At 38.3% G+C, this 12,600-nt stretch overlaps 1 protein-coding gene across 1 annotated transcript in view; it reads right to left on the reverse strand.

The window, feature by feature from the left end:
• aqp4 (aquaporin 4) overlaps positions 1–12,600 on the reverse strand; it is a 91,771-nt gene that overhangs the window by 15,705 nt on the left and 63,466 nt on the right. Inside the window, exons 2-4 of the mRNA XM_057857520.1 lie at positions 10,943–11,059; positions 3,941–4,418; positions 3,701–3,865 (exon numbers count right to left, since the gene is read on the reverse strand). Of these exons, the coding sequence (XP_057713503.1) occupies positions 3,701–3,865; positions 3,941–4,418; positions 10,943–11,040 (741 nt within the window). The 5' untranslated portion in view covers positions 11,041–11,059. The remainder of the gene's footprint in view (positions 1–3,700; positions 3,866–3,940; positions 4,419–10,942; positions 11,060–12,600) is intronic.

Here is a 12,600-nt window from a genome sequence, read left to right on the forward strand (position 1 = left end):
CCGTTTGTCCCTAATAGGAAATGAATGGAAATCGTGTACGAAGGAGATGTTTACAGAGCCAAACCTACCAATTCTCTACGAAAATGATGTGCCTGGTGCCAAATTGACTGGCAAAGATGCGGAACATAAAAATGTTCAAGAGATGGCTTTAGTGTCGAAGGCTGAAAAAGACGACAAAAACGAGCCGACCTAAGCATAGCTTTAGCTTTTTTATCGACGCGACTGACAATGACATTCTCCCGTTTCAACAAGCTATCCTTTACAAACAGCCCTGTCTTTCTTATATATTCTCTGGTTTTCCTACATCTCTTACCGTTCTTGGGGGTAATTTAGTTAGCTTTGTGTAGCGATCGCAAATGCTACTCAGTGACAGCCAACAAACACTTTTAATTTTTTTGTTGATAACACATCTTAATCCTATAATTTATTTACACTTCTCCCTTACTAAAGTTTTTTGATATATATACATATATATAACAGAAACGGTAACAGTGGCGGTCAGATACCATTGTAATTCTTTTCAGGTCATTTATTGTCAGACAGAAGCAGTACGGCACAAAGTTACGCTAAAAAAATAAGTTAAAAATATAAAAATGGCTTACCTCTTTGTCCTCTCAAAGGCCATGCCAACCCAACATAATGTTTACTGCATATGAAACGTGAATGGATTCGCCGAGCTGGTGTTAAAGTCTGCGCAAGTTGATTCGGTCTTCACATTTTTTCCTCCCGAGTTTTTGGTAGTTCACCGCAGTGAAGAAAACATCCTTCATGTGTCGTAATGTCTAGAGTCGTTTCTACAAGTTCCAAAAAAGGAATGCGTGATCGGCATGTTCGTTTTTGAAAGATTACCAGAGAAAAGTAGCACTAATTATGTTGGGTCTATGCGAGGGCGGGTCTATCATGTCCCACTTCGGCTTTACTTCCGCTTTACGATGCGACGTCACGGTCTAAAAATAGCCTGCGTGCGGTACGCCATTCCATAGCTACAGAAATTCTACACTAAGTATTTTTATCGTGGTCCGCCTCCGTTTTTTGTTACTTAGTGCCTCATGCCTACTCCTTTGTTTTAGTGACCTACTCTACTGCATTTTTACCTGGCTTTGAAGTTTCTCGTTTGTATCATTGTCAGTTTTGTCACAGATTACTTGAAAAATTTAATTACTGATTCCTGATTACACCTAAAAAAGGTAATCTAGTTACTTTCCTGATTACTTTATTATCAAAGTAACTAAATTACTTTAATAGTAATTTAGCAGATACTTTTTACCAATTTTTCTCCCTTTGCTGCCTCAACATATGAATGACAGCAGAGAAATGTCATTGCATGTCATTAATTTTTAACATAAGGCTTAATCTTCGAGGTAGCCGGGGTTTAATTAGTCAATGGAGTTGATTTCAACCACCATTGACTTGCGCTATCTTAGCTACTCCAGAGCCCTGAAACCAACAAATAACTGAACAACTGCACGGAATTTGTTCAAATCAGCTCCACCAACTAATTAAACTCCCGCTAACTCGAGGATTAAGCCTAATGTAAAAAAAAAAAAAAATCAACTTCCCTTTTAAAATAAATACCTAGCCATTAAAATGTTGTCTATAAAAGGTGTAAAGCAATATAACAAACAAAAATGAAAGAAAATGACAATTGTTCAAAATGGGTCCGGATTATTTTTCTAACAGCTCATGTGACTAGCACCTGAGATACGGTCCGTTGCTTAGCTTAGCCAAAACGATAGCTTAGGAGGCAAGATGGATATTTAGAATTTCTTTAAACCTAAGCCTTCAAGAGCTTTAATAACTAAGCTTGAACCAAGGACTGAACACGAACAGTGTCAATATGTACAGTATATACTGTACAGCAAAGGCCAAAGGTTTGGACACACCTCATTCAATGCAATACAAATGATGGTCCCAACCCCAACATGTTTTGCAACCCCTACAAAAGTCAAACCACCTATGGCTACAAACTGTGACTATCATAGTACGTAAAGGCTGGTTAAAAACTGTAGAAGTACTCTCGTTACCTGTAGGAGTGCGGGAGCGCCTAAATGTAAAAATGTATTGTTTTTCAGAAAGCCACAATCAAATAACCTTTTCTGGATTCTTCACGGAACAAAAATAAATAAAATAATTTAAGAAATATATATAATATAATTTAATATAATATAATATAATATAATAATTAGGGCTGTCAAAATCATCGTGTTAACGGGCGGTAATTTTAAAAAATTAATCACGTTAAAATATTCAACGGATTTAACGCACATGCCCCGCTCAAACAGATTAAAATGACAGCACAGTGTAATGTCCATTTGTTACTTGTGTTTTTTGGTGTTTTGTCACCCTCTGCTGGCGCTTTGGTGCGACTGATTTGATGGGTTTCAGCATCATGAGCATTGTGTAATTACTGAAATCAACAATGGCGAGCTACTAGTTTATTTTTTGTTTGAAAATTTTACAAGTTTTATTCATACGAAAACATTAAGAGGGGTTTTAATATAAACTTTCTATAACTTGTACTAACATTTATCTTTAAGGAACTACAAGTCTTTCTATCCATGGATCGCTTTAACAGAATGTTATTAATGTTAATGCCATCTTGTTGATTTATTGTTATAATAAACAAATACAGTACTTATGTACAGTATGTTGAATGTATATAACCGTCTTGTGTCTTATCTTTCCATTCCAACAATAATTTACAGAAAAATATGACATACTTTATAGATGTTTTGAATTACAATTAATTACGATTAAATAATTTTTAAGCTGTGATTAACTCGATTAAAAATTTTAATCGTTTGACAGCCCATAATATAATATAATATAATATAATATAATAACACTATTAATTAAAAAGATAACCAAATAACCCTCTCTTGGTTCGTCACAGAAAAAAGCCAGGAAATAAATAACACTATTGAAAAAAAAAAAAAAAAAAATTTTTTTTTTTTTTTTTAATTGTTCAGCGGGCCGGACCAAAAGTGGAGGAGAGCCGTAGTTTGCGATCGACAGTGTTTTTGAAGCAGCGCACGGAGATACTTTAGTCATCTTTACTAAACGAAAATGTGAAGTAATGGCTGTATTTCCAGTGAGTAAATGCAGCTGTTTGTATCTCTCCTGCCTCTTTCATTGCGTCCTGACGACGTTTTTTTTTTTTTTTTTTGTCCTCCGATTAGAAAACGTGACATGTGATGTCACTCCCAAACTCAAGAGCAACATTTTCATTCGAAATGCTCTTCGTACATGACTACAGTATTCTTCATTCTACTTACATTATGAGCAATCATAAAATAGTAACGCACAGGAACTAAGGAAACTAACTTTAATCAGATCACTGGTTTGGAAAAATGAACGTGTTAGATGGCTTGTTAAAGAAAGTCAGACAACACTGATCATTGTGTTTCCCTCCTTCTGGAGCACCCTCAGTTTGCAGTCAGAAATGTGTAGGAGGCATCATATGTACACATCATACTTGCTGGGGAGATATCCAGGTTGCTGAGTGTTGTGGAAGAAGAGTTGGCTGAAGCCAAACACCAGTTGACATGTTTGTACAACAAACGTCGGTGCGCGTATCATTTTAATCATCATTTGGAACACAACGTAAGGGCTTTGCACATTCAGTGTACATGGCAACGTGGTTTTTGCTTTATACAGTATTGCTACTTTATACTACAACAATTGGATTGTAAATACTCACCCCAAATAAATGACCAATAGTTACAGACAGACCAATGGCCAAGGAAGCGGATCCAGAGAGGTCAGTGCGTTTGGCGTCACACGTGGCAAAAATAGTGAAAACCAGCTGCAACGTCAAGAGCAGTTCCACAAGTAGGCCGTGTCCAACGGTGAGGTCCCCTTGCACCTAAGCAAACACAACTCCTTTAAAAAAAATAGATTTTAAAGGAAATAGAAATTATTTTGATTCCCAAGTGCTCACCTTGCAGACGCCCAACGCTCCCCTACGACCAGTGGGTGTCACGAGGTACATGAACCCAGAACCTGCGATAGCACCCACCATTTGGGCCACAATGTAAAGCAACCCTTTTACTACGCTCACTTTCTTGGTCACGAGCATTGCCGCCGTGACAGCTGGGTTGATGTGTCCGCCGCTAATGTGGCCAAAGCATTGCACCATGGTTGCAATTGTGAGGCCGAAGCACAGTGAAATGACAACTCTGTGGTCAGGTGAAGGAGGTGGTTTTGCTGTCCCCGCATCAGAAGTAGATGCGGAAGCTTCAGCCGCCGTTGTTGCAGTAGGAGCCGTTGTTGCAGTAGTAGTTCCAGTAATAGCGCTATGCCAATCCGTGGTGGAGCCCAAACTAATAAACACGAATAGGAGTGTGGCCATGAATTCCGAACTCACAGCCCTCCAGAATTCTTTGCTCCCAATCTTGTCCGTTCCCATCAGTATGCTCCTATGGCAAATGGCATTGAAAATTTTACATGTGCACAACTAGATTTACACTTGCCAAACATATAAAATGCTGTCACCACAAGCAAAAATGTTTTGTCTTAGTTGTGGCCCGCCTTCATTCATACTGAACTGCTTCCTTAGAGAAGATACAAACACCCTATCAAATCAAGTGGAAATTTGTAAGGCTTGAAAAAAAAAACTTTTGGTACTTTGAGAATGCATGGCACATAGGCATTTACAGTTAAGGTAGGTATTTACTGTTTATAGTCGTTAAAGATTTAATTAGTTTTAAAGGGAAACATTTTTTTTTTTTTCCTCATAAAATTATTGAAGGACCCATGCAGTGGCGGTTTTAGGGGTGACACCGCAGGGGCACTGGCCCCACCTCTAATTTGAATGGTCCCTGAAATGCCCCTGTTCCCATTTTAGCACCAGGTATGGCAATCGGTGAATCCTTTTCTGGAGAGAGAATGTTTCTAGAGTAAGCCTGAACGATATATCGTTTGAACATCGTCATCACCTTGTGATGATTTGCAATAATCGCATCGCAAGGATGTGCAATATTTAATTTGTTTTTGAACACGTTTTTCTCCTTCAAGCTCGTACAGCGCCACAGCCTTTCACCCTCCCTCCTGCTAAGCTTGGGGTCGGCACCCCGTGTTTTGAGAGCCGCACACAGCAATTAAGCGCTGCCTTAGTGGCTCCCTGGAGCGTTTCAAAAATGTTTGAAAATAGGAAGAGATGGAGGGAAATATATTTTATGTTTAACATGGATTCTGTAGGAGGACAAACATGACACAAACAATCTAACATTTTTCAGTGCTGTAAAAATAGAATAAAAGAATAAATATTACATTTCAACATTTCTGTCAACGAAGATTTGCGTCATAGCCTGCGATGCACGTTTCAATCAGCAGGGTGACTGTTGTAAACAGATTGGCGGATATATAAAAGGGAAACGAGAAAAAAAACTGAGAACGGAGGATTCAAGATTTCTTGGGCCGACTCAAATGCATTCATTCCCAATGCGGAAGGATTTTCTGAATGTTTGCTCTGTAGCGAGGAGTTGTCAAATCACAAAAGGAGTAATGTGGAAAGACATTCCTAGGGAAGGCATCCTACTTTTGCTGCTGAGAACCCAGTAAGTTCGATTGCATTAGTTCTGAAGAAATAAGAGGAGTGCAAAAATAGATTTTAAAAAGTGGACTGCATCTCCAAACTCCACTACTGATGCAAGTTGTTGTTGCAACCCGGGAGATCGAAAAGCGTGGAAACCGTTCACACATGGTGGTAAATGAAGGAGTCATTCATCAACATATCAGAACACCTATCTGCAGACAACACACAACCGAGACAACACAGAAAATCAAACAAATGCCTCTCGCACTATGACAGTGAATGAGAGGGCCATAAAAATGGCAGGCAACATCAACAAATCAAGGACATTAATTCAACGGCAGCATACCTGTGATTTGTCATGTAATGTGATCGATATTAAACACCCTTCGCTTTTATGCAGGTACGTGAACTCAAATTTAATACTTTACCTTTTCAAAAGGGTGTTTTGTTTTTGATAAATGCAGGCTGCGTTTTGTTGCACTATGTTTGTTGTCCAGATAAGGGGCACGTTATGCACATTCTATTTTGTTGTTTTTTTCAAATCTTCAAAAAATAAGAATGACATCAAAATTTGGATACCTTGACTGCATGTCTTTAATTTTATCAAAGCAATTAAACAATTCATTAACATTGTTATGAAGGTAAATTTGAGGCAGCATCGTACAATAACAAGTACTCACGTGGTGTGTCATTCCCAATGGAATGCACTGCAAGCAAAATAAACATTTAATAACGAAGACTCATTATGTACAGTGTATCACAAAATTGAGTACACCCCTCCCATTTCTGCAGATATTAAAGTATATCTTTTCATGGGACAACACTGACAAAATGACACTTTGACAGGAAGTCTCTTCGGAAGACAGTACACAAGAAAGCCCGCCCGTCTCATCAGACCATAGGGCATGGTTCCAGTAATCCATGTGCTTTGTTGACATGTCATCAGCACTGTTTGCGGGCTTTCTTGTGTACTGTGGGCTTTCTTGTGTACTGTCTTCAGAAGAAGCATCATCCAGGTGACAGCCATGCACACCAATTTGATGTAAAGTGCGGCGTATGGTCTGAGCACTAACAGGCTGACCCCCCACCTCTTCAATCTCTGCAGCAATGCTGACAGCACTCCTGTAACGAGTCACATGACATTTTGGAGGGAAAATGACACGCAGTACTCGATTTGGACATTTAGGGATGTACGCTTTTTCATAAGAGTGTACTCACTTTTGTTGCCAGGGGTTTAGATATTAATGGCTATATTTTGAGTTATTTTGAGGGGAAAATAAATTAACTATATTATATAAGCTGCACACAGACTACTTTTCATTGTGTCAAAGTGTCATTTTGTCAGTGTTATCTCATGAAAAGATAAATATCTGCAGAAATGCGAGGGGTGTACTCACTTTTGTGATACACTGTATATACTGTATAGCCAACTTAGTCATTTTGACAGTAGGCTTAGTACATACAGCATGTGTTGCCTTCATTATAATACTTGTATAAGGCTTTTAAGTTTTTGCGGCCCCAGACATATTTGTTTTTTTGTTATTTTGGCCAAATATGGCTCTTTCAACATTTTGGGTTGCCGACCCCTGTGCTAAGCAATACGACCAAACTTTTTCCTTGTCATCAGTGCAGCTGGCACTTGGTACTAAAAGTTAACGATGATTGACAGGTTTGTACCTTTGAACTGGCCAGAGAAGACTCGGTAGCTCTTCGATCAAAGGCACAAATGTGGTAATCATCAATAAGCTTGTTACCCAATAAGCTTGTAGCCCAGTCCAAAGTGTGCTGTGGCAATTTATTCATTCTGTAAGTGAGAGACTGTTCTCGGGAGCGTGAGCGTCAAAACGTGAGTCAATTTGAGTGGACTCACTCAATGAAGCATTTCACAAAGTCAAGCATTTTTCTACATTTTTATTTAAAAACAATTTACATTATGAAGGCGGGGTGTGTGGTTTGTCTCCGGGTTCATGCCACATCCCCAAAAAAACCTGCAATCTATGCTGATTGAACACTTCATATTGTCTGTAGGTTTGAGTGTATGTGTGAATGGTTGTGTGTCTATATGTGCCCTGCGACTGGCTGGCAAGCAGTTCAGGGTGTACCCCGCTTTCAGCTTGGAGTTAGCTGTAAAAGGCTCCAGCACCACCGCGACCCTCTTTAGGATAAATGGTTCAGAAGATGAGTGAGTTGATTAATTATATGAATGTTATGTAGAGTGGTTAAAAGTATGGTGTTAAAGTATGGTGTTAAAGGTGATACAATTTAAAAAATGTGGGTGCGTCTACATTTTGTGCTGTTGCACCTTAAAGGGAACCACGGATACAAAGACGTAGTTCTTAAATGATAAATGTTAGTATGAGTAATAATAATTTGATATTAAAAACCCTCTTAATGTTTTTGTTTTAATACATTTTGTAACATTTTTTAATCAAAAAATAAACTAGTAGTTCGCCATTGTTGTTGACGTCGCAGGGCGGTGACGTCGCAGGGCCAAGCTGCCATCCTTCAGTCACTCTAACTATGTAAGGTAGAGATTCAAATGCACCACAAGGTGTCAATGGCGAGTTTTACATTAATAAGACATCAAGCCAATGAGTGCGTTTGGTCCCTTGACTGACACCGTAGCTGTTTAAAAAAAAATTTTTTTTAAAGACTGGGTCTATTGTGATTCACGTTCATTTGATTGTTGTCTCCTGAAAATGGCTCCCAGCATCATAGTTTGTGTATTGTGACTGAATATTGCCTTCCAGTGTATTTATTGAGCTAAAGGAGCTGCTAAAATGTTCAAATATAGCTTGACCAAAGTCTGAGTAAGTTTTATGTGTATTTTGCGCATGTTTTGATTGTGAATGCTAGTTCTCTTTGCATTGTTGTGTTAACTGTGTGAGAATAGGGCCTCAGTAAAACAGATCGAAGCACTTTTCTTCTTGGTGACATTTTTTTGAGAGATGAGTATTAGTTTTGTAGTATTTTCACTATATGATACTTATGTGTGTTGTGAAAGAGTTGCCAAAGCTTATGCCAATAAACGGCGCGGTCCGAGCTACGAATCTGAATGCCTGTGTCTACTCTCCTGTCTCTCTCCCACTCTGGATTAAAAAAGACTACAGCGTCAGTCAAGGGAAAAACACACTCATTGGCTTGATTCCTAAATTAATGTAAAACTCACCATTGACACCTTGTGGCATATTTAAATCACTACCTTACATAATTAAAGAGTGACACGTTTTTTTTTTTTTCTGTTTTTTTTTTTTTTTTTTTTTTTTTTGGTGACAGGTGGAATTCTGGCAGCGTGGCCCTGTGACGTCACCGCCCTGCGACGTCAACAACAATGGCGACCTACTAGTTGAGATAATTTTACAAATTGTACAAAAACGAAAACATCAAGAGGGGTTTCAATATGAAAATATAATGACTTGTACTAAAATTTATCTTTGAAGAAATACAAGTCTTTCTATCAGTGGATCCCGTTAAGAAAAAAGTTAAGTGCACCAGTGGAACCAATGCAAAAAGTAAGTGTGGAGCCTTGGCAATATACACTCACCGGCCACTTTATTAGGTACACCATCCTAGTAACGGATTGGACCCCTTTTGCCTTCAAAACGGCCTCAATCGTGGCATAGATTCAACAAGGTGCTGGAAGCATTCCTCAGAGTTTTGTCCATATTGACATGATGGCATCACACAGTTGGTGATTTGAGTGACTTTGAACGTGGCATGGTTGTTGGTGCCAGAAGGGCTGGTCTGAGTATTTCAGAAACTACTGATCTATTGGGATTTTCACGCAAAAAGAAAAAATATCCAGTGAGCGGCAGTTCTGTGGGCGGAAATGCCTTGTTGATGCCAGAGGTCAGAGGAGAATGGCCAGATTGGTTCGAGCTGATAGAAAGGCAACAGTAACTCAAATAACCACCCGTTACAACCAAAGTATGCAGAAGAGCATCTATGAACGCACAGTACGTAGAACTTTGAGGCAGATTGGCTACAGCAGCAGAAGACCATGCCTGGTGCCACTTCTTTCAGCTAAGAACAGGAAACTGAAGCTACAATTTGCACAAGCTCATCAAAATTGGACAATAGAAGATTGGAAAAACGTTGCCTGGTCTGATGAGTCTCGATTTCTTCTGCGACATTCGGATGGTAGGGTCAGAATTTGGCGTCAATAACATGAAAGCATGGATCCATCCTGCCTTGTATCAACGGTTCAGGCTGGTGGTGGTGGTGTAATGGTGTGGGGATTATTTTCTTGGCACTCTTTGGGCCCCTTGGTACCAATTGAGCATCGTTGGAACGCCACAGCCTACCTGAGTATTGTTGCTGACCATGTCCATCCCTTTATGACCACAATGTACCCAACTTCTGATGGCTACATTCAGCAGGATAATGCGCCATGTCATAAAGCTGGAATCATCCAAGACTGGTTTCTTGAATGTGACAATGAGTCCACTGTAGTCAAATGGCCTATATATATATATATATATATATATATATATTATATATAAATTTTATTTATTTATTGTTTTTTAACAATAATGTCCAGGCCTATTCTAGAGTATGTTAAAAATAATTGCTGCTTCTCGTATTTAAAATGGCTTTTCAAAAAAGTGATTAAAATTATTGTTCCATGTATTGCATGTATTGTATCCTTACTTGCACAGTGTGATTAAATATGAACTGTTACCAACTTTACTGGTTCATCCCTGCTTGACAGTATTGCGCAGTTTTTACCACCACATGCAGGATAATCTACATATTACCTTGTTGACCAAAACAAACACTGAACAAAGACAGCGACACTTGGCCCCTAGTGTTATATGTGGCCCCTGTTTCAGAAAAATCCTAGAACCGCCACTGGAGCCATCACAAGAGAAAACATTTATTTCACAACAAACGAGTTTTTCAATAATCATTCATTTCATAGGGTACAATTTTGTCTAACATTGCCCTCTGCTGTCGACCGAAATTGATGCATGAATGTTTCGACGACTTGCAGAGCTGTGTGTTGATGACATGATGGCTTGAACGTAAAACTAATTTTATTCAAACAATCACGGAATGACCGAGTTTTTCCTAATCCTGGAGAGACAACCACTTTATAAGGGATTTGCGTGTGAGAGAATTACATTCAAATTTGTGGGAAGTCTCAGCAACCGCAACATTATTTTTTTAATTCTGTGGCCATGCTCCCCAACATTTTATTTAAAATTTGTTAGTAAGGTTCATTTAGAAAAAGCTAAAAATGCAAAGGTGAATGGAGTTTTTCATAGGTGATGAATGCTTCTCCAAGTCAGTCAATTGCTTAGCCTCCAAAATTATTTTGAAAAGCAGATGTCTTCCACCCCAAATAAGATTATGGTGAGATGCAAAGCAGTGGGATGTAGTAACACAGAGCAGTACAGTACTTACGCGGCACCAGGCGCAGAGGGCCGAGAAGATGAGCCCATGGTTGCTCTGACATTCGAACGTGATCCACCAATGGTACCCCGGGATTGCTCGTCTGGCATTACCACAGGAGTTTAAAGCCTGTTGGGAGGAGTCAGATATTTTTGCTCTATGTGCAAACTGTGTGACTGCAAGATGAATCAAAGAGGATCACCGGCATTTAAAGAGGTTGGACAGCGCTTAAGCAGAGAATAAATGTTGCCACTATGCATGTACATGCTGTGATGAAAATCTACTGTAGTAATTCTTACATTCTTAAAAAAAAAAAAGAAAAAAAAAAGTGAACAAAATCCTAAAGCAATAACTTTGAACTGATAAATCTTCTTAAGAAATGTTCCCATGAAATTTTCCAAGTTCCCTAGTTCTAGTTTACTTTTCAAAACAACAATTTTGGGCCCTATGTCCAGGTGTATTTTAATGCTAGTAATGACTGAGCTACTTAAAGTGCTAAATCCTAAAAGGACCAGAGCGCCAAGAACCACGATTGTAGCTGGCAGGACTGTTTTAAAACTACTCACCAATGATAGGACATTAGAGACTTAAAAATAAATAAATAAAAAGTATGCATTTTAAATTCATCTTGTTGGTAGCTTACGAAATCATATTTGATGATTTTCGTGGTACATTAAAATGACCAGTGTCTTCTGTAAAAAAAAAAACAAAAAACAAAAACAAAAAAAACAATTGTGAACCCATAAACATGGCGGAAAACACTCAGATGACTTGAAGTTCCGCTCTGAGACCCCACATTTGGCCAGATTCCAAAATTCTCCCATATGCATGTTTGATACATCATTGGAAATCTTAAAATCTCAATTTTCTGGGGGGTGAAAAATTTTGATTAGGAGAGTATTTAAAAAAAAAAAAAAAAAATTTAACTACGAAACCCTAACTGGAGGTGAGAGCATGAGAGCAGAATTAAAGACGCTAAGATTTTAACGAGATATTATCGCGTACTTACCTCTTTTCGATCCCAAAACTCCATGAAGCATGTATCAAAGAGTGTCAAGACACAGCTGTGAATGGCCACAGCCGGATTTTTGGGAGATTTTATAGGTGAAACATGGTAATATAACAAGGGTCGCGATGCAGAAATTGCAGACAAGCGGTCCAGATGTTCTTTTTCATATATTTACCCTTTTAAATTTTATTTTTAAATTTTTCTTTGGTTGGATCGATTATTTATCATCTAACATATTGGGGAAAATGTTACAGTAACAAAAAAAAAAAAAAAAAAAAAAAAAAACAATTAAGCGATAGTTATGAATTTATGAGGTAGATATCCGTGACTTATTTACTGACGCTAGCTTTTTCATTAAAACGTAATTTGTTTAAAAGTTTAAAATATGCAAGTGAATAATTCTTTGAAGTCATTCATTCATGAGATCTTTTTTTTTTTTTAATTAAATATTAGACATCAATTAATAATTCTTAGCTATAACTGACATTTTGAATAGTATAATTACTTTCTTTTCATGGCTGGGTTGAAACAAAAGCGGTTGCGCGACGTCTGTAAAGAGTGGGTTTCCAGGGTAAAGGGACAAATTACAAATAGTTCGGTGGTTTAATGGGCCATGAATCTGCTAAGGCAGCATATAGACATATTGTTCTATCAAACAAAA

This window comes from Corythoichthys intestinalis, chromosome 14 (genome assembly GCF_030265065.1).
Source record: "Corythoichthys intestinalis isolate RoL2023-P3 chromosome 14, ASM3026506v1, whole genome shotgun sequence".
Classification (NCBI taxonomy): domain Eukaryota; kingdom Metazoa; phylum Chordata; class Actinopteri; order Syngnathiformes; family Syngnathidae; genus Corythoichthys; species Corythoichthys intestinalis.